Genomic DNA, 24456 nt, shown 5'->3' with positions numbered 1-24456 from the left:
GCTTCTACTGTTCCCTTTAGTGTTCACTTCCTGTCTGCATCTACTGTTCCCTTTAGTGTTCACTTACTGTCTGCTTCTACTGTTCCCTTTAGTGTATACTTCCCTGTCTATCTGCTTCTGCTGTTCCCTTTAGTGTTCACTTCCTGTCTGCTTCTGCTGTTCCCTTTAGTGTGTACTTCCTGTCTGTTTCCACAGTTCCCTTTAGTGATTGCTTCCTGTCTGTTTCTGCTGTTCCCTTTAGTGTTCACTTCCTGTCTGCTTCTACTGTTCCCTTTAGTGTTCACTTACTGTCTGCTTCTGATGTTCCCTTTAGTGTTCACTTCCTGTCTGCTTCTACTGTTCCCTTTAGTGTTTACTTCCTGTCTGTCTGCTTCTCCTGTTCCCTTTAGTGTTCACTTCCTGTCTGCTTCTCCTGTTCCCTTTAGTGTTTGATTCCTGTCTGCTTCTGCTCTTCCTTTTAGTGTTTACTTCCTGTCTGCTTCTACTGTTCCCTTTAGTGTTCACTTACTGTCTGCTTCTCATGTTCCCTTTGGTGTTTACTTCCTTTCTATCTGCTTCTGCTGTTCTCTTTAGTGTTCACTTCCTGTCTGCTTCTCATGTTCCCTTTGGTGTTTACTTCCTGTCTATCTGCTTCTGCTGTTCTCTTTAGTGTTTGCTTCCTGTCTGCTTCTGCTGTTCCCTTTAGTGTTCACTTCCTGTCTGCTTCTACTGTTCCCTTTAGTGTTCACTTCCTGTCTGCATCTACTGTTCTCTTTAGTTTGTACTTCCTGTCTGCTTCTGCTGTTCCCTTTAGTGTATACTTCCCTGTCTATCTGCTTCTGCTGTTTCCTTTAGTGTTCACTTCCTGTCTCATTCTACTGTTCCCTTTAGTCTTCACTTCCTGTCTGCTTCTACTGTTCCCTTTAGTGTATACTTCCCTGTCTATCTGCTTCTGCTCTTCCCTTTAGTGTATACTTCCTGTCTGCTTCTGCTGTTCCCTTTAGTGTTCACTTCCTGTCTCATTCTACTGTTCCCTTTAGTGTTTACTTCCTGTCTGCTTCTGCTGTTCCCTTTAGTGTTCACTTCCTGTCTCATTCTACTGTTCCCTTTAGTGTTCACTTCCTGTCTGTCTGCTTCTCCTGTTCCCTTTAGTGTTTACTTCCTGTCTGTCTCATTCTATTGTTCCCTTTAGTGTTCACTTCCTGTCTGCTTCTGCTGTTCCTTTTAGTGTTCACTTCCTGTCTGCTGCTACTGTTCCCTTTAGTGTTCACTTCCTGTCTGCTTCTCCTGTTCCCTTTAGTGTTCACTTCCTGTCTGCTTCTGCTGTTCCTTTTAGTGTTCACTTCCTGTCTGCTTCTGCTGTTCCTTTTAGTGTTCACTTCCTGTCTGCTTCTCCTGTTCCCTTTAGTGTTCACTTCCTGTCTGCTTCTCCTGTTCCCTTTAGTGTTCACTTCCTGTCTGCTTCTGCTGTTCCTTTTAGTGTTCACTTCCTGTCTGCTTCTGCTGTTCCTTTTAGTGTTCACTTCCTGTCTGCTTCTCCTGTTCCCTTTAGTGTTCACTTCCTGTCTGCTGCTACTGTTCCCTGTAGTGTTCACTTCCTGTCTGCTTCTACTGTTGCTTTTAGTGTTTGCTTCCTGTCTGCTGCTACTGTTCCCTTTAGTGTTCACTTCCTGTCTGCTTCTACTGTTCCCTTTAGTGTTCACTTCCTGTGTGCTTCTGCTGTTCCCTTTAGTGTTCACTTCCTGTCTGCTTCTACTGTTCCCTTTAGTGTGTACTTCCTGTCTGTTTCCACAGTTCCCTTTAGTGATTGCTTCCTGTCTGTTTCTGCTGTTCCCTTTGGTGTTCACTTCCTGTCTGCTTCTACTGTTCCCTTTAGTGTTCACTTCCTGCCTGCTTCTGATGTTCCCTTTAGTGTTCACTTCCTGTCTGCTTCTACTGTTCCCTTTAGTGTTTACTTCCTGTCTGTCTGCTTCTGCTGTTCCCTTTAGTGTTCACTTCCTGTCTGCTTCTGCTGTTCCCTTTAGTGTTTGCTTCCTGTCTGCTTCTGCTGTTCCCTTTAGTGTTCACTTCCTGTCTGCTTCTACTGTTCCCTTTAGTGTTCACTTCCTGTCTGCTTCTACTGTTCCCTTTAGTGTTCACTTCCTGTCTGCATCTACTGTTCTCTTTAGTTTGTACTTCCTGTCTGCTTCTGCTGTTCCCTTTAGTGTTTACTTCCCTGTCTATCTGCTTCTGCTGTTCCCTTTAGTGTTCACTTCCTGTCTCATTCTACTGTTCCCTTTAGTGTTCACTTCCTGTCTCATTCTACTGTTCCCTTTAGTGTTTACTTCCTGTCTGTCTGCTTCTCCTGTTCCCTTTAGTGTTTACTTCCCTGTCTGTTTTTACTTTTCCCTTTAGTGTTCATTTCCTGTCTGCTTCTGATGTTCCCTTTAGTGTTCACTTCCTGTCTGCTTCTACTGTTCCCTTTAGTGTTCACTTCCTGTCTGTCTGCTTCTCCTGTTCCCTTTAGTGTTCACTTCCTGTCTGCTTCTCCTGTTCCCTTTAGTGTTTGATTCCTGTCTGCTTCTGCTGTTCCCTTTAGTGTTCACTTCCTGTCTGCTTCTGCTCTTCCTTTTAGTGTTCACTTCCTGTCTGCTTCTCATGTTCCCTTTAGTGTTCACTTCCTGTCTGCTTCTGCTGTTCCTTTTAGTGTTCACTTCCTGTCTGCTGCTACTGTTCCCTTTAGTGTTCACTTCCTGTCTGCTTCTACTGTTCCCTTTAGTGTTCACTTCCTGTCTGCTTCTACTGTTCCCTTTAGTGTTCACTTCCTGTCTGCATCTACTGTTCCCTTTAGTGTTCACTTCCTGTATGTTTCTACTGTTCCCTTTAGTGTTCACTTCCTGTCTGCTGCTACTGTTCCCTTTAGTGTTTACTTCCTGTCTGCTTCTACTGTTCCCTTTAGTGTTCACTTCCTCTCTGCTTCTACTGTTCCCTTTAGTGTTCACTTCCTGTCTGCTGCTACTGTTCCCTTTAGTGTTCACTTCCTGTCTGCTTCTACTGTTCCCTTTAGTGTTCACTTCCTGTATGTTTCTACTGTTCACTTCCTGTCTGCTTCTACTGTTCCCTTTAGTGTTCACTTCCTGTCTGCTTCTACTGTTCCCTTTAGTGTTTACATTTTGCAGCAATGATGGAGTATGCAGCTGAGCCATGTAATAAGCGTGCGTAATGCAGTATAACTCTAGTTATCATGTATGATCCCTCGCTGCTCAAACGATTGTGTCTGAATTTACGATAATTCAAATATTTATTTTACATTTCAAAGTCTGAATATTCTTCTATCAGACTCATGTCTATAAACACTGAGGGGGGATAAGGACCGTTTGTGGGGGGGCTGCAGCATCATGGACAGAGCTGACGTCACTCACCGTGTTGCTATGGCAGAGCCGACAGAAGTATGAGGGCTACACACACACACACACACACATGCAAAAAAACACATGCATGCAAATGCACACACATACACGCACGCACGCCGGTTCCCGTGCAGTCCTGATGGTAATATGCTCGCGCATGTGTACCTACCCACAGCTCAGTGCCCCAGTTACAGCTCATGGTGTCCGCGCGATAGTCCAAAGACCCGATAATCACCGCGAGCTGCCCGCCGCGCGCATTCTCCCGTCACACCACCTGTCTGCCTGTCTGTCTGTCTCTCTGTTTCTCACTGTCTCTCTCTGTCTCACTGTGTCTCTGCCTGTCTGTCTCTCTGTGTCTCACTGTCTCTCTCTGTCTCACTGTGTGTGTCCGCAGCAGCAGTAGAGCAGAGGACGCGGTTACGCGCGGCGCGTCTCCCCGGAGGACCCTTTGTCATCAGTGGAGATGCTGAGATTCTGTGTGAATCATCACACTGAGCATGCGCAGTTACTGCCCCGCCCTGCCGCCGGTGTGTCACAACAAAGAAGACATTTAATATAATATATAATGTCATATATTATTATATTACACATTACATTATATATTTAATATTTATGTCATATATTAAAATATATAATGTCATTATTATAATACAAATATTATACTATATATCACATTCAATATTTAATATATATAATGAGGAGCTGATTACAGGAAGCAACAGAGAGAGGGACACGCCCCCATCCCTTTCAATGGTCCTCCGGTGGAGTGTCAGCAGCTCCAGGTTCCTCTGTGTCCACATCACTGTGGACTAGTGTTCATTTCGTCAGCTATTTTTTTATTTAGTTTTAGTCTTAGTCCTGTGTTAAATTTCCTTTTTAGTTTTAGTCATATGTAGTCACCTTTATCCTGTTTTATTGAGTCAAGTTTTAATCGACTAAAAGTCTGAGCATTTTAGTAAAAGAAAACTAATTATTTGAGTCTTTTTTAGTCATCAGATTATAGAACATTTCAGTCAAAGTAGCCAAAACCAATAATTTGTCCTTTTAGTCAAACTTATTTCACAATAAGATTATATCTTGTCCTTATTTGATGAAAAACACAGGTTGAATGATTAAGAAGCTTTGCAGAGAGTATCTGGTGTGTGGTGTTTGTCCCAGCTGTGTTTCGGCCGCATTGCTTCCCTTCTGATGAAACAATGCATTCGCTTTTTCTCTCCGCCTCATTGTAGCGAAAATGGGCCCAAATATCACATCGTTTCTTTCTCCCAAGCAATGGTGGCGTTAACCAACTCATCACTGAGGACCTGACTCATCACTGAGGACCTGACTCGTCACTGAGGACCCGACTCGTCACCGAGGACCCGACTCGTCACCGAGGAACCGACTCGTCACCGAGGACCGACTCGTCACGAGGACCCGACTCGTCACCGAGGACCCAGGACCCGACTCGTCACCGAGGACCCAGGACCCGACTCGTCACCGAGGACCCGACTCGTCACCGAGGACCCGACTCTTCACCGAGGACCCGACTCGTCACCGAGGACCCGACTCGTCACCGAGGACCCGACTCGTCACCGAGGACCCGACTCGTCACTGAGGACCCGACTCATCACCGAGGACCTGACTCATTCAGGACTGTGCATTTTAAATAATATAACTCCCGAATATTTTACACAAAACAAATAATTGTTATTTATCAAGATCTAGCCATTTATGAAATAGCTTTCTTAACAGCGATGTTTTAGTGTTCATTAAACACGACTCAAAGTGTGTAGGGTTAGTTAGTGAGTGAGTGAGTGAGTGAGTTAGTGTAACCTAAGAAATGAACTGCACAGAATCCCCACGGAGCTGTGAGCACTGAGACGCGTTTCCACTCATCTTCCAGTTATGGGTTTCCTCTGCTGAAACGGACCCGCTGTGAGGCGGGGGCGGGGCTTGTGGGGGCGGGGCTTTCATACGCGAGTAGTGAAAACACTTCCGCGTAGTCTGCTGGCGTGTATCCTCCCTCCTCGACTCCTTCGTGTGCATGTCAGCTGTTGGGACGTCCTTCAAAATGGCGTATCTTGATCGATTTCCGGGTCAAGTCCCGGAGGAGGGGAAGAGAGGAGTCGAGGAGGGGAAGAGAGGAGTCGAGGAGGGGAGACTCAACGAGTCTCACCTGTCCCCCTGTTAACGAGTCTCACCTGTCCCCCTGTTAACGAGTCTCACCTGTCCCCCTGTTAACGAGTCTCACCTGTCCCCCTCTTAACGAGTCTCACCTGTCCCCCAGTTAACGAGTCTCACCTGTCCCCAGTTAACGAGTCTCACCTGTCCCCCAGTTGACGAGTCTCACCTGTCTCCCTCTTAACGAGTCTCACCTGTCCCCCTGTTAACGAGTCTCACCTGTCCCCCTCTTTACGAGTCTCACCTGTCCCCCAGTTAACGAGTCTCACCTGTTCCCCTGTTAACGAGTCTCACCTGTCTCCCAGTTAACGAGTCTCACCTGTCCCCCTCTTTACGAGTCTCACCTGTCCCCCTCTTTACGAGTCTCACCTGTCCCCCAGTTAACGAGTCTCACCTGTCCTCCTGTTAACGAGTCTCACCTGTCCCCCTCTTTACGAGTCTCACCTGTCCCCCAGTTAACGAGTCTCACCTGTCCCCCAGTTAACGAGTCTCACCTGTCCCCCTCTTAACGAGTCTCACCTGTCCCCCAGTTAACGAGTCTCACCTGTCCCCCTGTTAACGAGTCTCACCTGTCTCCCAGTTAACGAGTCTCACCCGTCCCCCTCTTTACGAGTCTCACCTGTCCCCCTGTTAACGAGTCTCACCTGTCCCCCTCTTTACGAGTCTCACCTGTCCCCCAGTTAACGAGTCTCACCTGTCTCCCAGTTAACGAGTCTCACCTGTCCCCCTGTTAACGAGTCTCACCTGTCCCCCTGTTAACGAGTCTCACCTGTCCCCCTCTTTACGAGTCTCACCTGTCTTCCTGTTAACGAGTCTCACCTGTCTTCCAGTTAACGAGTCTCACCTGTCTCCCAGTTAACGAGTCTCACCTGTCTCCCAGTTAACGAGTCTCACCTGTCTCCCAGTTAACGAGTCTCACCTGTCCCCCTCTTTACGAGTCTCACCTGTCCCCCAGTTAACGAGTCTCACCTGTCCCCCTGTTAACGAGTCTCACCTGTCTCCCAGTTAACGACTCTCACCTGTCTCCCAGTTAACGAGTCTCACCTGTCCCCCTCTTTACGAGTCTCACCTGTCCCCCAGTTAACGAGTCTCACCTGTCCCCCTGTTAACGAGTCTCACCTGTCTCCCAGTTAACGAGTCTCACCTGTCCCCCTCTTTACGAGTCTCACCTGTCCCCCAGTTAACGAGTCTCACCTGTCCCCCTGTTAACGAGTCTCACCTGTCTCCCAGTTAACGAGTCTCACCTGTCCCCCTCTTTACGAGTCTCACCTGTCCCCCTGTTAACGAGTCTCACCTGTCCCCCTCTTTACGAGTCTCACCTGTCCCCCAGTTAACGAGTCTCACCTGTCTCCCAGTTAACGAGTCTCACCTGTCCCCCTGTTAACGAGTCTCACCTGTCCCCCTGTTAACGAGTCTCACCTGTCCCCCTCTTTACGAGTCTCACCTGTCTTCCTGTTAACGAGTCTCACCTGTCTTCCAGTTAACGAGTCTCACCTGTCTTCCAGTTAACGAGTCTCACCTGTCCCCCAGTATGTCAGGGCTCAAGAATCAGATAAAACCAAAAAGGAAAAACAACAACGCTTTATTCAAAAGTCTTTGTACAAAACACACAGGAAGTGTCTACATGCGGCAGGTGTCGTGAAACGCCTCCAGAGTCCTGAAGTCTCTCCAGGTGGGAGGAAGGCCGTCCTGTAGGAACCGTCCACAGCGCTGACAGGGAGACTGGAACAACTTTATGTAGCTCCGCAACCAGGTCTGAGAGACAAGAGAGAGACAGGTTAATGTAGCTCTGCAACCAGGTCTGAGAGACAAGAGAGAGACAGGTTAATGTAGCTCCGCAACCAGGTCTGAGGGACAAGAGAGAGACAGGTTAATGTAGCTCTGCAACCAGGTCTGAGAGACAAGAGAGAGACAGGTTAATGTAGCTCTGCAACCAGGTCTGAGAGACAAGAGAGAGACAGGTTAATGTAGCTCCGCAACCAGGTCTGAGGGACAAGAGAGAGACAGGTTAATGTAGCTCTGCAACCAGGTCTGAGAGACAAGAGAGAGACAGGTTAATGTAGCTCCGCAACCAGGTCTGAGGGACAAGAGAGAGACGGGTTAATGTAGCTCCGCAACCAGGTCTGAGGGACAAGAGAGAGACAGGTTAATGTAGCTCTGCAACCAGGTCTGAGGGACAAGAGAGAGACAGGTTAATGTAGCTCCGCAACCAGGTCTGAGGGACAAGAGAGAGACAGGTTAATGTAGCTCTGCAACCAGGTCTGAGAGACAAGAGAGAGACAGGTTAATGTAGCTCCGCAACCAGGTCTGAGAGACAAGAGAGAGACAGGTTAATGTAGCTCCGCAACCAGGTCTGAGGGACAAGAGAGAGACAGGTTAATGTAGCTCCGCAACCAGGTCTGAGGGACAAGAGAGAGACAGGTTAATGTAGCTCTGCAACCAGGTCTGAGAGACAAGAGAGAGACAGGTTAATGTAGCTCCGCAACCAGGTCTGAGGGACAAGAGAGAGACAGGTTAATGTAGCTCCGCAACCAGGTCTGAGGGACAAGAGAGAGACAGGTTAATGTAGCTCTGCAACCAGGTCTGAGAGACAAGAGAGAGACAGGTTCATGTAGCTCCGCAACCAGGTCTGAGAGACAAGAGAGAGACAGGTTAATGTAGCTCCGCAACCAGGTCTGAGGGACAAGAGAGAGACAGGTTCATGTAGCTCCGCAACCAGGTCTGAGAGACAAGAGAGAGACAGGTTCATGTAGCTCCGCAACCACGTCTGAGAGACAAGAGAGAGACAGGTTAATGTGAGACAAGAGAGAGACAGGATAATGTAGCTCCGCAACCAGGTCTGAGAGACAAGAGAGAAACAGGTTCATGTAGCTCTGCAACCAGGTCTGAGAGACAAGAGAGAGACAGTTTAATGTAGCTCTGCAACCAGGTCTGAGAGACAAGAGAGAGACAGGTTAATGTAGCTCTGCAACCAGGTCTGAGAGACAGGTTAATGTAGCTCCGCAACCAGGTCTGAGAGACAAGAGAGAGACAGGTTAATGTAGCTCCGCAACCAGGTCTGAGAGACAAGAGGGAGACAGGTTAATGTAGCTCTGCAACCAGGTCTGAGAGACAGGTTAATGTAGCTCTGCAACCAGGTCTGAGAGACAAGAGAGAGACAGGTTAATGTAGCTCTGCAACCAGGTCTGAGAGACAGGTTAATGTAGCTCTGCAACCAGGTCTGAGAGACAAGAGAGAGACAGGTTAATGTAGCTCCGCAACCAGGTCTGAGGGACAAGAGAGAGACAGGTTCATGTAGCTCTGCAACCAGGTCTGAGAGACAGGTTAATGTAGCTCCGCAACCAGGTCTGAGAGACAAGAGAGAGACAGGTTAATGTAGCTCTGCAACCAGGTCTGAGAGACAAGAGAGAGACAGGTTAATGTAGCTCCGCAACCAGGTCTGAGAGACAAGAGAGAGACAGGTTAATGTAGCTCCGCAACCAGGTCTGAGAGACAAGAGAGAGACAGGTTAATGTAGCTCTGCAACCAGGTCTGAGAGACAAGAGAGAGAGAGGTTAATGTAGCTCCGCAACCACGTCTGAGAGACAAGAGAGAGACAGGTTCATGTAGCTCCGCAACCAGGTCTGAGAGACAAGAGAGAGACAGGTTAATGTAGCTCCGCAACCAGGTCTGAGGGACAAGAGAGAGACAGGTTAATGTAGCTCTGCAACCAGGTCTGAGAGACAAGAGAGAGACAGGTTAATGTAGCTCCGCAACCAGGTCTGAGGGACAAGAGAGAGACGGGTTAATGTAGCTCCGCAACCAGGTCTGAGGGACAAGAGAGAGACAGGTTAATGTAGCTCTGCAACCAGGTCTGAGGGACAAGAGAGAGACAGGTTAATGTAGCTCCGCAACCAGGTCTGAGGGACAAGAGAGAGACAGGTTAATGTAGCTCTGCAACCAGGTCTGAGAGACAAGAGAGAGACAGGTTAATGTAGCTCCGCAACCAGGTCTGAGAGACAAGAGAGAGACAGGTTAATGTAGCTCCGCAACCAGGTCTGAGAGACAAGAGAGAGACAGGTTAATGTAGCTCCGCAACCAGGTCTGAGGGACAAGAGAGAGACAGGTTAATGTAGCTCTGCAACCAGGTCTGAGAGACAAGAGAGAGACAGGTTAATGTAGCTCCGCAACCAGGTCTGAGGGACAAGAGAGAGACAGGTTAATGTAGCTCCGCAACCAGGTCTGAGGGACAAGAGAGAGACAGGTTAATGTAGCTCTGCAACCAGGTCTGAGAGACAAGAGAGAGACAGGTTCATGTAGCTCCGCAACCAGGTCTGAGAGACAAGAGAGAGACAGGTTAATGTAGCTCCGCAACCAGGTCTGAGGGACAAGAGAGAGACAGGTTCATGTAGCTCCGCAACCAGGTCTGAGAGACAAGAGAGAGACAGGTTCATGTAGCTCCGCAACCACGTCTGAGAGACAAGAGAGAGACAGGTTAATGTGAGACAAGAGAGAGACAGGATAATGTAGCTCCGCAACCAGGTCTGAGAGACAAGAGAGAAACAGGTTCATGTAGCTCTGCAACCAGGTCTGAGAGACAAGAGAGAGACAGTTTAATGTAGCTCTGCAACCAGGTCTGAGAGACAAGAGAGAGACAGGTTAATGTAGCTCTGCAACCAGGTCTGAGAGACAGGTTAATGTAGCTCCGCAACCAGGTCTGAGAGACAAGAGAGAGACAGGTTAATGTAGCTCCGCAACCAGGTCTGAGAGACAAGAGAGAGACAGGTTAATGTAGCTCTGCAACCAGGTCTGAGAGACAGGTTAATGTAGCTCTGCAACCAGGTCTGAGAGACAAGAGAGAGACAGGTTAATGTAGCTCTGCAACCAGGTCTGAGAGACAGGTTAATGTAGCTCTGCAACCAGGTCTGAGAGACAAGAGAGAGACAGGTTAATGTAGCTCCGCAACCAGGTCTGAGGGACAAGAGAGAGACAGGTTCATGTAGCTCTGCAACCAGGTCTGAGAGACAGGTTAATGTAGCTCCGCAACCAGGTCTGAGAGACAAGAGAGAGACAGGTTAATGTAGCTCTGCAACCAGGTCTGAGAGACAAGAGAGAGACAGGTTAATGTAGCTCCGCAACCAGGTCTGAGAGACAAGAGAGAGACAGGTTAATGTAGCTCCGCAACCAGGTCTGAGAGACAAGAGAGAGACAGGTTAATGTAGCTCTGCAACCAGGTCTGAGAGACAAGAGAGAGAGAGGTTAATGTAGCTCCGCAACCACGTCTGAGAGACAAGAGAGAGACAGGTTCATGTAGCTCCGCAACCACGTCTGAGAGACAAGAGAGAGACAGGTTAATGTAGCTCCGCAACCACGTCTGAGAGACGAGAGAGACAGGTTAATGTAGCTCCGCAACCACGTCTGAGAGACAAGAGAGAGACAGGTTCATGTAGCTCCGCAACCAGGTCTGAGAGACAAGAGAGAGACAGGTTAATGTAGCTCTGCAACCAGGTCTGAGAGACAAGAGAGAGACAGGTTAATGTAGCTCCGCAACCAGGTCTGAGGGACAAGAGAGAGACAGGTTAATGTAGCTCCGCAACCAGGTCTGAGAGACAAGAGAGAGACAGGTTAATGTAGCTCCGCAACCAGGTCTGAGAGACAAGAGAGAGACAGGTTAATGTAGCTCCGCAACCAGGTCTGAGAGACAAGAGAGAGACAGGTTAATGTAGCTCCGCAACCAGGTCTGAGAGACAAGAGAGAGAGAGGTTCATGTAGCTCTGCAACCAGGTCTGAGAGACAAGAGAGAGACAGGTTGATGTGAGACTAGAGAGGGACAGGTTCATGAGAGACAAGAGAGAGACAGGTTAATGAGAGACAGGTTAATGTAGCTCTGCAACCAGGTCTGAGAGACAAGAGAGAGAGAGGTTCATGTAGCTCTGCAACCAGGTCTGAGAGACAAGAGAGAGACAGGTTGATGTGAGACAAGAGAGGGACAGGTTCATGAGAGACAAGAGAGAGACAGGTTAATGAGAGACAAGAGAGAGACAGGTTCATGAGAGACAAGAGAGAGACAGGTTCATGAGAGACAAGAGAGAGACAGGTTCATGTGAGACAAGAGAGAGACAGGTTCATGTGAGACAAGAGAGAGACAGGTTCATGAGAGACAAGAGAGAGACAGGTTAATGTGAGACAAGAGAGAGACAGGTTCATGAGAGACAAGAGAGAGACAGGTTAATGTGAGACAAGAGAGAGACAGGTTCATGTGAGACAAGAGAGAGACAGGTTCATGAGAGACAAGAGAGAGACAGGTTAATGTGAGACAAGAGAGAGACAGGTTCATGAGAGACAAGAGAGAGACAGGTTAATGTGAGACAAGAGAGAGACAGGTTGATGTGAGACAAGAGAGAGACAGGTTGAGCTAGGGACAGAGAGAAAGCAGACAGGTAGAGACAGACAGCTAGAGACTCACCATGAAGGATCGTACCACCACGTCGGGCATCTGGGGGAGCTGGTAGTGCAGCAGGGCGGTGGTGGCGTGGTCCGTTACCTAGCAACAACACAACCAATTGGACCCCTTTCAACACCGAAAAACCGTTCAGTTCCACACAACAACAACAACGACGACGACTGTCATGTTGCTTTTACTCACTTGAAGCCGGAGTAAATGAAAGAACGATTTCTTCAACTTTCTACCCTGAGACTGCCTCGGTTCATTGTTTAGTGGAGACATCTATCAGTCTGTCTCTCAGCAGCTGAGATGTCCCTCAGTCTGTCTCTCAGCAGCTGAGATGTCTCTCAGTCTGTCTCTCAGCAGCTGAGACATCTCTCAGTCTGTCTCTCAGCAGCTGAGACATCTATCAGTCTGTCTCTCAGCAGCTGAGATGTCTATCAGTCTGTCTCTCAGCAGCTGAGACATCTCTCAGTCTGTCTCTCAGCAGCTGAGACATCTCTCAGTCTGTCTCTCAGCAGCTGAGACATCTCAGTCTGTCTCTCAGCAGCTGAGATGTCCCTCAGTCTGTCTCTCAGCAGCTGAGACATCTCTCAGTCTGTCTCTCAGCAGCTGAGACGTCTCTCAGTCTGTCTCTCAGCCGCTGAGACGTCTCTCAGTCTGTCTCTCAGCAGCTGAGACATCTCTCAGTCTGTCTCTCAGCAGCTGAGACATCTATCAGTGTCTCTCAGCCGCTGAGACGTCTCTCAGCCGCTGAGACATCTATCAGTCTGTCTCTCAGCAGCTGAGATGTCTCTCAGTGTCTCTCAGCCGCTGAGACATCTATCAGTCTGTCTCTCAGCAGCTGAGACATCTATCAGTCTGTCTCTCAGCAGCTGAGACATATATCAGTGTCTCTCAGCAGCTGAGACATCTATCAGTGTCTCTCAGCCGCTGAGACATCTATCAGTCTGTCTCTCAGCAGCTGAGATGTCTCTCAGTCTGTCTCTCAGCCGCTGAGACATCTATCAGTCTGTCTCTCAGCAGCTGAGACATCTATCAGTCTGTCTCTCAGCAGCTGAGACATCTATCAGTCTGTCTCTCAGTCTGTCTCTCAGCGGCTGAGACATCTATCAGTGTCTCTCAGCAGTTGAGATGTCTCTCAGTCTGTCTCTCAGCGGCTGAGACATCTATCAGTGTCTCTCAGCGGCTGAGACATCTATCAGTGTCTCTCAGCAGTTGAGATGTCTCTCAGTCTGTCTCTCAGCAGCTGAGACATCTATCAGTGTCTCTCAGCAGCTGAGACATCTATCAGTGTCTCTCAGCAGTTGAGATGTCTCTCAGTCTGTCTCTCAGCGGCTGAGACATCTATCAGTGTCTCTCTGCAGCTGATATGTCTCTCAGTCTGTCTCAGCAGCTGAGATGTCTCTCAGTTTGTCTCTCAGCAGCTGAGATGTCTCTCAGTCTGTCTCTCAGCAGCTGATATGTCTCTCAGTCTGTCTGTCAGCGGCTGAGATGTCTCTCAGTCTGTCTCTCAGCAGCTGAGATGTCTCTCAGTCTGTCTCTCAGCGGCTGAGACATCTATCAGTGTCTCTCAGCGGCTGAGACATTCATCAGTGTCTCTCAGCCGCTGAGACATCTCTCAGTGGAGGGCTTCAGTCTCAATGAACCTGGGATCAGAGAGTCGCTGGTATCAGATAGAGGTGTTGGCATAGCAACAGAAGCTAGTTGTTATATGTCTTTGTGATGTCACTGGTGATGGTCTGCGACCTGCAGCCAGGTGTTGGCATAGCAACAGAAGCTAGTTGTTAGATGTCTTTGTGATGTCACTGGTGATGGTCTGCGACCTGCAGCCAGGTGTTGGCATAGCAACAGAAGCTAGTTGTTATATGTCTTTGTGATGTCACTGGTGATGGTCTGCGACCTGCAGCCAGGTGTTGGCATAGCAACAGAAGCTAGTTGTTATATGTCTTTGTGATGTCACTGGTGATGGTCTGCGACCTGCAGCCAGGTGTTGGCATAGCAACAGAAGCTAGTTGTTATATGTCTTTGTGATGTCACTGGTGATGGTCTGCGACCTGCAGCCAGGTATTGGCATAGCAACAGAAGCTAGTTGTTATATGTCTTTGTGATGTCACTGGTGATGGTCTGCGACCTGCAGCCAGGTGTTGGCATAGCAACAGAAGCTAGTTGTTAGATGTCTTTGTGATGTCACTGGTGATGGTCTGCGACCTGCAGCCAGGTGTTGGCATAGCAACAGAAGCTAGTTGTTAGATGTCTTTGTGATGTCACTGGTGATGGTCTGCGACCTGCAGCCAGGTGTTGGCATAGCAACAGAAGCTAGTTGTTAGATGTCTTTGTGATGTCACTGGTGATGGTCTGCGACCTGCAGCCAGGTGTTGGCATAGCAACAGAAGCTAGTTGTTAGATGTCTTTGTGATGTCACTGGTGATGGTCTGCGACCTGCAGCCAGGTGTCGGCATAGCAACAGAAGCTAGTTGTTAGATGTCTTTGTGATGTCACTGGTGATGGTCTGCGACCTGCAGCCAGGTGTCGGCATAGCAACAGAAGCTAGTTGTTATATGTCTTTGTGATGTCACTGGTGATGGTCTGCGACCTGCAGCCAGGTGTTGGCATAGCAACAGAAGCTAGTTGTTATATGTCTTTGTGATGTCACTGGTGATGGTCTGCGACCTGCAGCCAGGTGTTGGCATAGCAACAGAAGCTAGTTGTTAGATGTCTTTGTGATGTCACTGGTGATGGTCTGCGACCTGCAGCCAGGTGTTGGCATAGCAACAGAAGCTAGTTGTTATATGTCTTTGTGATGTCACTGGTGATGGTCTGCGACCTGCAGCCAGGTGTTGGCATAGCAACAGAAGCTAGTTGTTAGATGTCTTTGTGATGTCACTGGTGATGGTCTGCGACCTGCAGCCAGGTGTTGGCATAGCAACAGAAGCTAGTTGTTAGATGTCTTTGTGATGTCACTGGTGATGGTCTGCGACCTGCAGCCAGGTGTTGGCATAGCAACAGAAGCTAGTTGTTAGATGTCTTTGTGATGTCACTGGTGATGGTCTGCGACCTGCAGCCAGGTGTTGGCATAGCAACAGAAGCTAGTTGTTAGATGTCTTTGTGATGTCACTGGTGATGGTCTGCGACCTGCAGCCAGGTGTTGGCATAGCAACAGAAGCTAGTTGTTAGATGTCTTTGTGATGTCACTGGTGATGGTCTGCGACCTGCAGCCAGGTGTTGGCATAGCAACAGAAGCTAGTTGTTAGATGTCTTTGTGATGTCACTGGTGATGGTCTGCGACCTGCAGCCAGGTGTTGGCATAGCAACAGAAGCTAGTTGTTAGATGTCTTTGTGATGTCACTGGTGATGGTCTGCGACCTGCAGCCAGGTGTTGGCATAGCAACAGAAGCTAGTTGTTATATGTCTTTGTGATGTCACTGGTGATGGTCTGCGACCTGCAGCCAGGTGTTGGCATAGCAACAGAAGCTAGTTGTTAGATGTCTTTGTGATGTCACTGGTGATGGTCTGCGACCTGCAGCCAGGTGTTGGCATAGCAACAGAAGCTAGTTGTTATATGTCTTTGTGATGTCACTGGTGATGGTCTGCGACCTGCAGCCAGGTGTTGGCATAGCAACAGAAGCTAGTTGTTATATGTCTTTGTGATGTCACTGGTGATGGTCTGCGACCTGCAGCCAGGTGTTGGCATAGCAACAGAAGCTAGTTGTTAGATGTCTTTGTGATGTCACTGGTGATGGTCTGCGACCTGCAGCCAGGTGTTGGCATAGCAACAGAAGCTAGTTGTTAGATGTCTTTGTGATGTCACTGGTGATGGTCTGCGACCTGCAGCCAGGTGTTGGCATAGCAACAGAAGCTAGTTGTTATATGTCTTTGTGATGTCACTGGTGATGGTCTGCGACCTGCAGCCAGGTGTTGGCATAGTAACAGAAGCTAGTTGTTATATGTCTTTGTGATGTCACTGGTGATGGTCTGCGACCTGCAGCCAGGTGTTGGCATAGCAACAGAAGCTAGTTGTTATATGTCTTTGTGATGTCACTGGTGATGGTCTGCGACCTGCAGCCAGGTGTTGGCATAGCAACAGAAGCTAGTTGTTATATGTCTTTGTGATGTCACTGGTGATGGTCTGCGACCTGCAGCCAGGTGTTGGCATAGCAACAGAAGCTAGTTGTTATATGTCTTTGTGATGTCACTGGTGATGGTCTGCGACCTGCAGCCAGGTGTTGGCATAGCAACAGAAGCTAGTTGTTAGATGTCTTTGTGATGTCACTGGTGATGGTCTGCGACCTGCAGCCAGGTGTTGGCATAGCAACAGAAGCTAGTTGTTATATGTCTTTGTGATGTCACTGGTGATGGTCTGCGACCTGCAGCCAGGTGTTGGCATAGCAACAGAAGCTAGTTGTTAGATGTCTTTGTGATGTCACTGGTGATGGTCTGCGACCTGCAGCCAGGTGTTGGCATAGCAACAGAAGCTAGTTGTTAGATGTCTTTGTGATGTCACTGGTGATGGTCTGCGACCTGCAGCCAGGTGTTGGCATAGCAACAGAAGCTAGTTGTTAGATGTCTTTGTGATGTCACTGGTGATGGTCTGCGACCTGCAGCCAGGTGTTGGCATAGCAACAGAAGCTAGTTGTTATATGTCTTTGTGATGTCACTGGTGATGGTCTGCGACCTGCAGCCAGGTGTTGGCATAGCAACAGAAGCTAGTTGTTATATGTCTTTGTGATGTCACTGGTGATGGTCTGCGACCTGCAGCCAGGTGTTGGCATAGCAACAGAAGCTAGTTGTTAGATGTCTTTGTGATGTCACTGGTGATGGTCTGCGACCTGCAGCCAGGTGTTGGCATAGCAACAGAAGCTAGTTGTTAGATGTCTTTGTGATGTCACTGGTGATGGTCTGCGACCTGCAGCCAGGTGTTGGCATAGCAACAGAAGCTAGTTGTTAGATGTCTTTGTGATGTCACTGGTGATGGTCTGCGACCTGCAGCCAGGTGTCGGCATAGCAACAGAAGCTAGTTGTTATATGTCTTTGTGATGTCACTGGTGATGGTCTGCGACCTGCAGCCAGGTGTCGGCATAGCAACAGAAGCTAGTTGTTAGATGTCTTTGTGATGTCACTGGTGATGGTCTGCGACCTGCAGCCAGGTGCTGATCAACTGAGAGCTGCTGTAATAAAGACCGTCTCACCTTCTGGAACACCTGGTACTGAGACTTGCTCCAGATGTCCAGCTGAGGGAGAGAGAGACAGGTTACCACGAGAGAGAGAGACAGAGACAGACAGACAGCAGGGTCTCCCGTCTCACCTTCCCGTCCTCGGTGTAAACGTTCTCATTGAATCCTCGAACAATAGTTCTGTCAATGAACAGCGAACGCATCACAACTATCGCCTTCAACACCTTCCCCAGAGTCACCTGAGAGACAGAGAGAGAGAGAGAGACAGGTGAGAGACCGACAGAGAGAGAGAGAGACAGGTGAGAGACAGAGAGAGAGAGAGACAGGTGAGAGACAGAGAGAGAGAGACAGGTGAGAGACCGACAGAGAGAGAGACAGGTGAGAGACAGGTGAGAGACAGACAGAGAGAGAGACAGGTGAGAGACCGACAGAGAGAGAGAGAGACAGGTGAGAGAGAGAGAGACAGGTGAGAGACAGACAGAGAGAGACAGGTGAGAGACAGACAGAGAGAGAGACAGGTGAGAGACAGACAGAGAGAGAGACAGGTGAGAGACCGACAGAGAGAGAGACAGGTGAGAGACAAATGAGAGACAGAGAGAGAGAGAGACAGGTGAGAGACAGACAGAGACAGACAGAGACATGTGAGAGACAAGTGCGTGCGCGTGTGTGTGTGTGCGTGAGTGTGTGTGTGCGTGTGCGAGTGAGTGCGTGTGCGTGCGTGCGTGCGTGCGTGTGTGTGTGTGTGCAACACGTTCTCACTCCCATCCCGTCACATATTGACGGACGGTCAGGGCCCCTCCCCGTCGCTATATTACGTGCAGGGTACCCCTTTCCCGTCATTTTCTACGGCAGGGCGTCCCATAGACCTTCATTGCGGACACAGCGGACCCCTTGCCCGTCAGGTTTCTACGGGCAGGGCGTCCCATAGACCTTCATGATGCCTATTTTAAGGTTCATTTGGCCATTAAAATGCGTTTTGATCTCATTTTATGCGAGTAATGAGTTTTTATTTCTGATTATTTGTGCAGTACATGTACATGATGTTTAGTTTGCTAGTTATGACGAAGATTACTTCATGAATGTGTACACATTCATGGTTGCTAAGGTGGTTGCTATGGACGCTGCAACAGCTCCCAGACCACGTGATCAACAACAATGGCTGTCCTTCGTGTTATTCTCGGTGAAAATGCCTATTTTAAGGTTCATTTGGCCGTTAAAATGCGTTTTGATGTCATTGTATGCGAGTAATGAGTTTTTATTTCGGATTATTTATGCAGTACATGTACATGATGTTTAGTTTGCTAGATATGACGAAGATTACCTTACGTCTGTGAGGAAAATACACGGGGCTCAGAGCCTCGTATTTTTAAAATCTTTTTTTCCTTCTAATTTATTATTCTTTTCAAAATAACACACTGTTATTTACTCACCAATAACACACAATTATCCTTGCTTTTATTTATTGGTTTAATTCCATAATCTCGGTCTTTTTTGGCGTCCGTCAGGAACTGAGTTTAACAATAAAAATAACCGGAAACTGACGTAGCATTTCGAGCGATTACCCAAGATTCTCAGCTACGCTGATTGGATGTTTTAGCCGCAATGCATGCTGGGGTTTGGTGTTTATATTAGATGAAATCCGGAAAACATTTGAAAAGACTAAAATAATACTTAATTCCGAGTGTTCTTGCTTTTCTCTTTGGAAGTCATCACATAACGGCATTGTAATACACGGTTCGGCTGCATTACATATTACAGATCTGCCGTAGTTCTTTATTTATAGAGCCCTGATGAGAAGACCTTTGGAAAAACTGAAGAAATGCCGCCGAAACTGAATACTTGACGTGGATCATAAATATATCAACAATTAAAAAACTTCTCAATTTCTCTTCACACAATACGTCTCCTTGCAGTATCAACACTAATTCGGCTGACTTTTACATTTGATATAATTAATAGATAGGTTATATTTACACCATAACGGTGCACAGCTGATAAAAAAGGACTGTAGTTTTTAAAGATATTACTGATTTGAATTGGATTGCATTTTGAATGTAAGAATGTAAATACTGAGTCTGAAATATGATATTATACATATGGATTATACTCTTATGTATGTAGATAGAATAAGAAATGTGCAGAATATGACAGTGTAATGGTGGAGGTACACACATATTGATAGATGTCTTGTACTGCACTGTTGAGGGACCTGTGACCCAAGTTGTTCATTCATTGCATAACTACACCGTAAGTTGTGTATGATATGTCAATACACCTTTAAAATCTTGAAATCTTGAAAGGGATGTGCAAAATAGCCATAATATATAGTCTTTAATTAACTATTAGTAGAGAATAACGAGTAATTAATATACTTTATTACTCGTTTCCATTAATGTCAATTGCAGATACATGTTTAGTCTTCTCAAGCACAAGTATCAAATATCTCTCCTGATTGTTGGCACTTGACAATCACCTTCCCTGAATGTCACTCAGGTGTAACTAAAGTCTGATTTAAGGGTTGTTTATATTTCACATCATTAATCAGAATCTGCAAAGTAACTCAAATAAGTGTAGTGGAGTAAAAATACCAGGTTAACCTCTGAATTGTAGTGGAGTAGAATTACAAAGTAGCAATGAGCTGTCATGTGGGTATATATTAATGCTATATATTGATGCTGCGCATTATGGACAGCGATTTTTATCCATTTATTAATTATATGTTTTACATTTGATAACACCAATGTGTTTAATACTGGCAACTTCTAATTGTGGGAAAAACGAAAACGTTCAGTCGAGACGTCCCATAGAACATTTTGCGAAACACAATAGTGTAGTGTGTAGTTCTGGGGGGGGGCGTTCGATTCCAGTTTTGGATAGTCTGGCGTGGTTTCGTTCCATTTCACACAGCTGTTTGACGCTCTGCGTAACCTTACGGGGACTGTAGTCCTAAACGATAGCTGGGGATTATGGGTAGTGTAGTGTCTTTGGCCATCCTAAACTCAAACATTTTGACAATCGCAATGATGCTCGAAATGTCCCTTATAGGCCTACGTCTGTTTCCGGTTATTTTTATTGTTAAACTCAGTTCCTGACGAACACCAAAAAAGACCGAGATTATGGAATTAAACCAATAAATAAAAGCAAGGATAAGTGTGTGTTATTGGTGAGTAAATAACAGTGTGTTATTTTGAAAAGAATAACAAATTAGAAGGAAAACAGATTTTAAAAATACGAGGCTCTGAGCCCCGTGTATTTTCCTCACAGACGTAAGGTGATCTTCGTCATAACTAGCAAACTAAACATCATGTACATGTACTGCACAACTAATCAGAAATAAAAACTCATTACTCGCATACAATGACATCAAAACGCATTTTAACGGCCAAATGAACCTTAAAATAGGCATTTTCACCGAGAATAACACGAAGGACAGCCATTGTTGTTGATCACGTGGTCTGGGAGCTGTTGCAGCGTCCATAGCAACCACCTTAGCAACCATGAATGTGTACACATTCATGAAGTAATCTTCGTCATAACTAGCAAACTAAACATCATGTACATGTACTGCACAAATAATCCGAAATAAAAACTCATTACTCGCATAAAATGAGATCAAAACGCATTTTAATGGCCAAATGAACCTTAAAATAGGCATCATGAAGGTCTATGGGACCCCCTGCCCGTAGAAAATGACGGGAAAGGGGTACCCTGTACGTAATATAGCGACGGGGAGGGGCCCTGACCGTCCGTCAATATGTGACGGGATGAGAGTGAGAACGTGTTGGTGTGTGAGTGTGTGCGTGTGTGTGTGAGTGCGTGTGTGTGTGTGTGCGTGTGTGTGTGAGTGTGTGCGTGAGTGTGCGCGCGCGTGCGTGCGTGCGTGTGTGTGTGTGTGAGTGTGTGTGAGTGTGTGTGGTACCAGCAGCACAGCAGACGTCCCGTTGGGTCTGAACAGCTCGATGGTCAGATCAGGAAACATCCTGCCGATCCTCGAGATGACATCATCCACGTACCTGTGCACACAATACTGCTGGGTTACTGCAGTACTACTGTATACTATCATAATAATACTGCAGTACTACTGTATACTATCATAATAATACTGCGGTACTACTGTATACTATCATAATAATACTGCAGTACTACTGTAGACTATCATAATAATACTGCAGTACTACTGTATACTATCATAATAATACTGCAGTACTACTGTATACTATCATAATAATACTGCAGTACTACTGTATACTATCATAATAATACTGCAGTACTACTGTAGACTATCATAATAATACTGCAGTGCTACTGTAGACTATCATAATAATACTGCAGTGCTACTGTAGACTATCATAATAATACTGCAGTACTACTGTATACCATCATAATAATACTGCAGTACTACTGTAGACTATCATAATAATACTGCAGTACTACTGTATACTATCATAATAATACTGCAGTACTACTGTAGACTATCATAATAATACTGCAGTACTACTGTATACTATCATAATAATACTGCAGTACTACTGTATACTATAATGATACTAATACTGCAGTAGTAGTACTCCGGTGGTATTAGATCAGCAGTACTCTAGTATCTCATCAGTACTCTAGTATCACATCAGTACTCTAGCAGTATCTCATCAGTACTCTAGCAGTATCTCATCAGTACTCTAGCAGTATCTCATCAGTACTCTAGCAGTATCTCATCAGTACTCTAGTATCTCATCAGTACTCTAGCAGTATCTCATCAGTACTCTAGCAGTATCTCATCAGTACTCTAGCAGTATCTCATCAGTACTCTAGCAGTATCTCATCAGTACTCTAGTATCTCATCAGTACTCTAGCAGTATCTCATCAGTACTCTAGTATCTCATCAGTACTCTAGTATCTCATCAGTACTCTAGCAGTATCTCATCAGTACTCTAGCAGTATCTCATCAGTACTCTAGCAGTATCTCATCAGTACTCTAGTATCTCATCAGTACTCTAGTATCTCATCAGTACTCTAGTATCTCATCAGTACTCTAGTATCTCATCAGTACTCTAGCAGTATCTCATCAGTACTCTAGCAGTATCTCATCAGTACTCTAGTATTTCATCAGTACTCTAGCAGTATCTCATCAGTACTCTAGCAGTATCACATCAGTACTCTAGCAGTATCTCATCAGTACTCTAGTATCTCATCAGTACTCTAGCAGTATCTCATCAGTACTCTAGCAGTATCTCATCAGTACTCTAGCAGTATGTCATCAGTACTCTAGCAGTATCTCATCAGTACTCGAGCAGTATCTCATCAGTACTCTAGCAGTATGTCATCAGTACTCTAGCAGTATCTCATCAGTACTCTAGCAGTATCTCATCAGTACTCGAGCAGTATCTCATCAGTACTCTAGCAGTATCTCATCAGTACTCTAGAAGTATCTCATCAGTACTCTAGTATCTCATCAGTACTCTAGCAGTATCTCATCAGTACTCTAGTATCACATCAGTACTCTAGTATCTCATCAGTACTCTAGTAGTATCTCATCAGTACTCTAGTATCACATCAGTACTCACTGAGGAGGCAGTACCAGGGTACTGGGTTGGACTTTGGGTCGTCTCTTGGCTGAAGCTCCCATCTGATTGGCCGATCGTTTGAGTGACTGCTGGTTCAACAAACTGGAGGCCAAGCCAGCATGATACTGCAACTACACACACACACACACACACACACACACACGCACACACACGCACGCACACACACACTGTTAGCATGTTTACCTTGTTGGACCACTTGTAGGCCTGCAGCAGCTGGGAGTATAGTGTTAGCATGTTAGCATGTTACCTTGTTGGACCACTTGTAGGCCTGCAGCAGCTGGGAGTATAGTGTTAGCATGTTAGCATGTTATCTTGTTGGACCACTTGTAGGCCTGTAGCAGCTGGGAGTATAGTGTTAGCATGTTAGCATGTTTACCTTGTTGGACCACTTGTAGGCCTGTAGCAGCTGGGAGTATAGTGTTAGCATGTTAGCATGTTACCTTGTTGGACCACTTGTAGGCCTGCAGCAGCTGGGAGTATAGTGTTAGCATGTTATCTTGTTGGACCACTTGTAGGCCTGCAGCAGCTGGGAGTATAGTGTTAGCATGTTAGCATGTTTACCTTGTTGGACCACTTGTAGGCCTGTAGCAGCTGGGAGTATAGTGTTAGCTTGTTAGCATGTTACCTTGTTGGACCACTTGTAGGCCTGCAGCAGCTGGGAGTATAGTGTTAGCTTGTTAGCATGTTACCTTGTTGGACCACTTGTAGGCCTGCAGCAGCTGGGAGTATAGTGTTAGCATGTTAGCATGTTGGACCACTCGTAGGCCTGCAGCAGCTGGGAGTATATTGTTAGCTTGTTAGCATGTTACATTGTTGGACCACTTGTAGGCCTGCAGCAGCTGGGAGTATAGTGTTAGCATGTTAGCATGTTTACCTTGTTGGACCACTTGTAGGCCTGCAGCAGCTGGGAGTATAGTGTTAGCATGTTAGCATGTTACCTTGTTTGACCACTTGTAGGAGTGCAGCAGCTGGGAGTATAGTGTTAGCATGTTAGCATGTTTACCTTGTTGGACCACTTGTAGGCCTGCAGCAGCTGGGAGTATAGTGTTAGCATGTTAGCATGTTTACCTTGTTGGACCACTTGTAGGCCTGCAGCAGCTGGGAGTATAGTGTTAGCATGTTAGCATGTTTACCTTGTTGGACCACTTGTCGGCCTGCAGCAGCTGGGAGTATAGTGTTAGCATGTTAGCATGTTTACCTTGTTGGACCACTTGTAGGCCTGCAGCAGCTGGGAGTATAGTGTTAGCATGTTTACCTTGTTGGACCACTTGTAGGCCTGCAGCAGCTGGGAGTATAGTGTTAGCATGTTTACCTTGTTGGACCACTTGTCGGCCTGCAGCAGCTGGGAGTATAGTGTTAGCATGTTTACCTTGTTGGACCACTTGTAGGCCTGCAGCAGCTGGGAGTATAGTGTTAGCATGTTAGCATGTTTACCTTGTTGGACCACTTGTAGGCCTGCAGCAGCTGGGAGTATAGTGTTAGCATGTTAGCATGTTTACCTTGTTGGACCACTTGTAGGCCTGCAGCAGCTGGGAGTACAGGGGAGTTTTATCTTGGACCGGATCCAGACTCAGGAGCCCACTGTTGTGCAGAGGGTGAGACTCTGAGGGACGACCAACGAGACCACTGAGACGCTCCAGCTCACTGAGAGAGACAGACAGGAGGACAGACAGGAGGAGAGAGACAGGTGAGAGGAGGACAGACAGGAGGAGAGAGACAGGTGAGAGGAGGAGAGAGACATTTAG

General features: G+C 46.8%; 1 protein-coding gene across 1 annotated transcript; it reads right to left on the bottom strand.

The window, feature by feature from the left end:
• Positions 1-7097: 7097 nt before the first annotated feature.
• med27 (mediator complex subunit 27) lies at positions 7098-24435 on the bottom strand (the record flags this gene model as incomplete). The annotated part of the gene is made up of 7 exons (XM_034077796.2): positions 7098-7286; positions 11977-12054; positions 17145-17186; positions 17261-17368; positions 21049-21142; positions 22691-22821; positions 24211-24435. Coding segments are annotated over 7 exons (813 nt in total), but the record flags the coding sequence as incomplete, so codon positions are not given.
• Positions 24436-24456: the final 21 nt, after the last annotated feature.

This window comes from Pseudochaenichthys georgianus, unplaced genomic scaffold (genome assembly GCF_902827115.2).
Source record: "Pseudochaenichthys georgianus unplaced genomic scaffold, fPseGeo1.2 scaffold_1991_arrow_ctg1, whole genome shotgun sequence".
Lineage (NCBI taxonomy): Eukaryota > Metazoa > Chordata > Actinopteri > Perciformes > Channichthyidae > Pseudochaenichthys > Pseudochaenichthys georgianus.
This window is presented reverse-complemented; position numbering and strand designations above follow the sequence as displayed.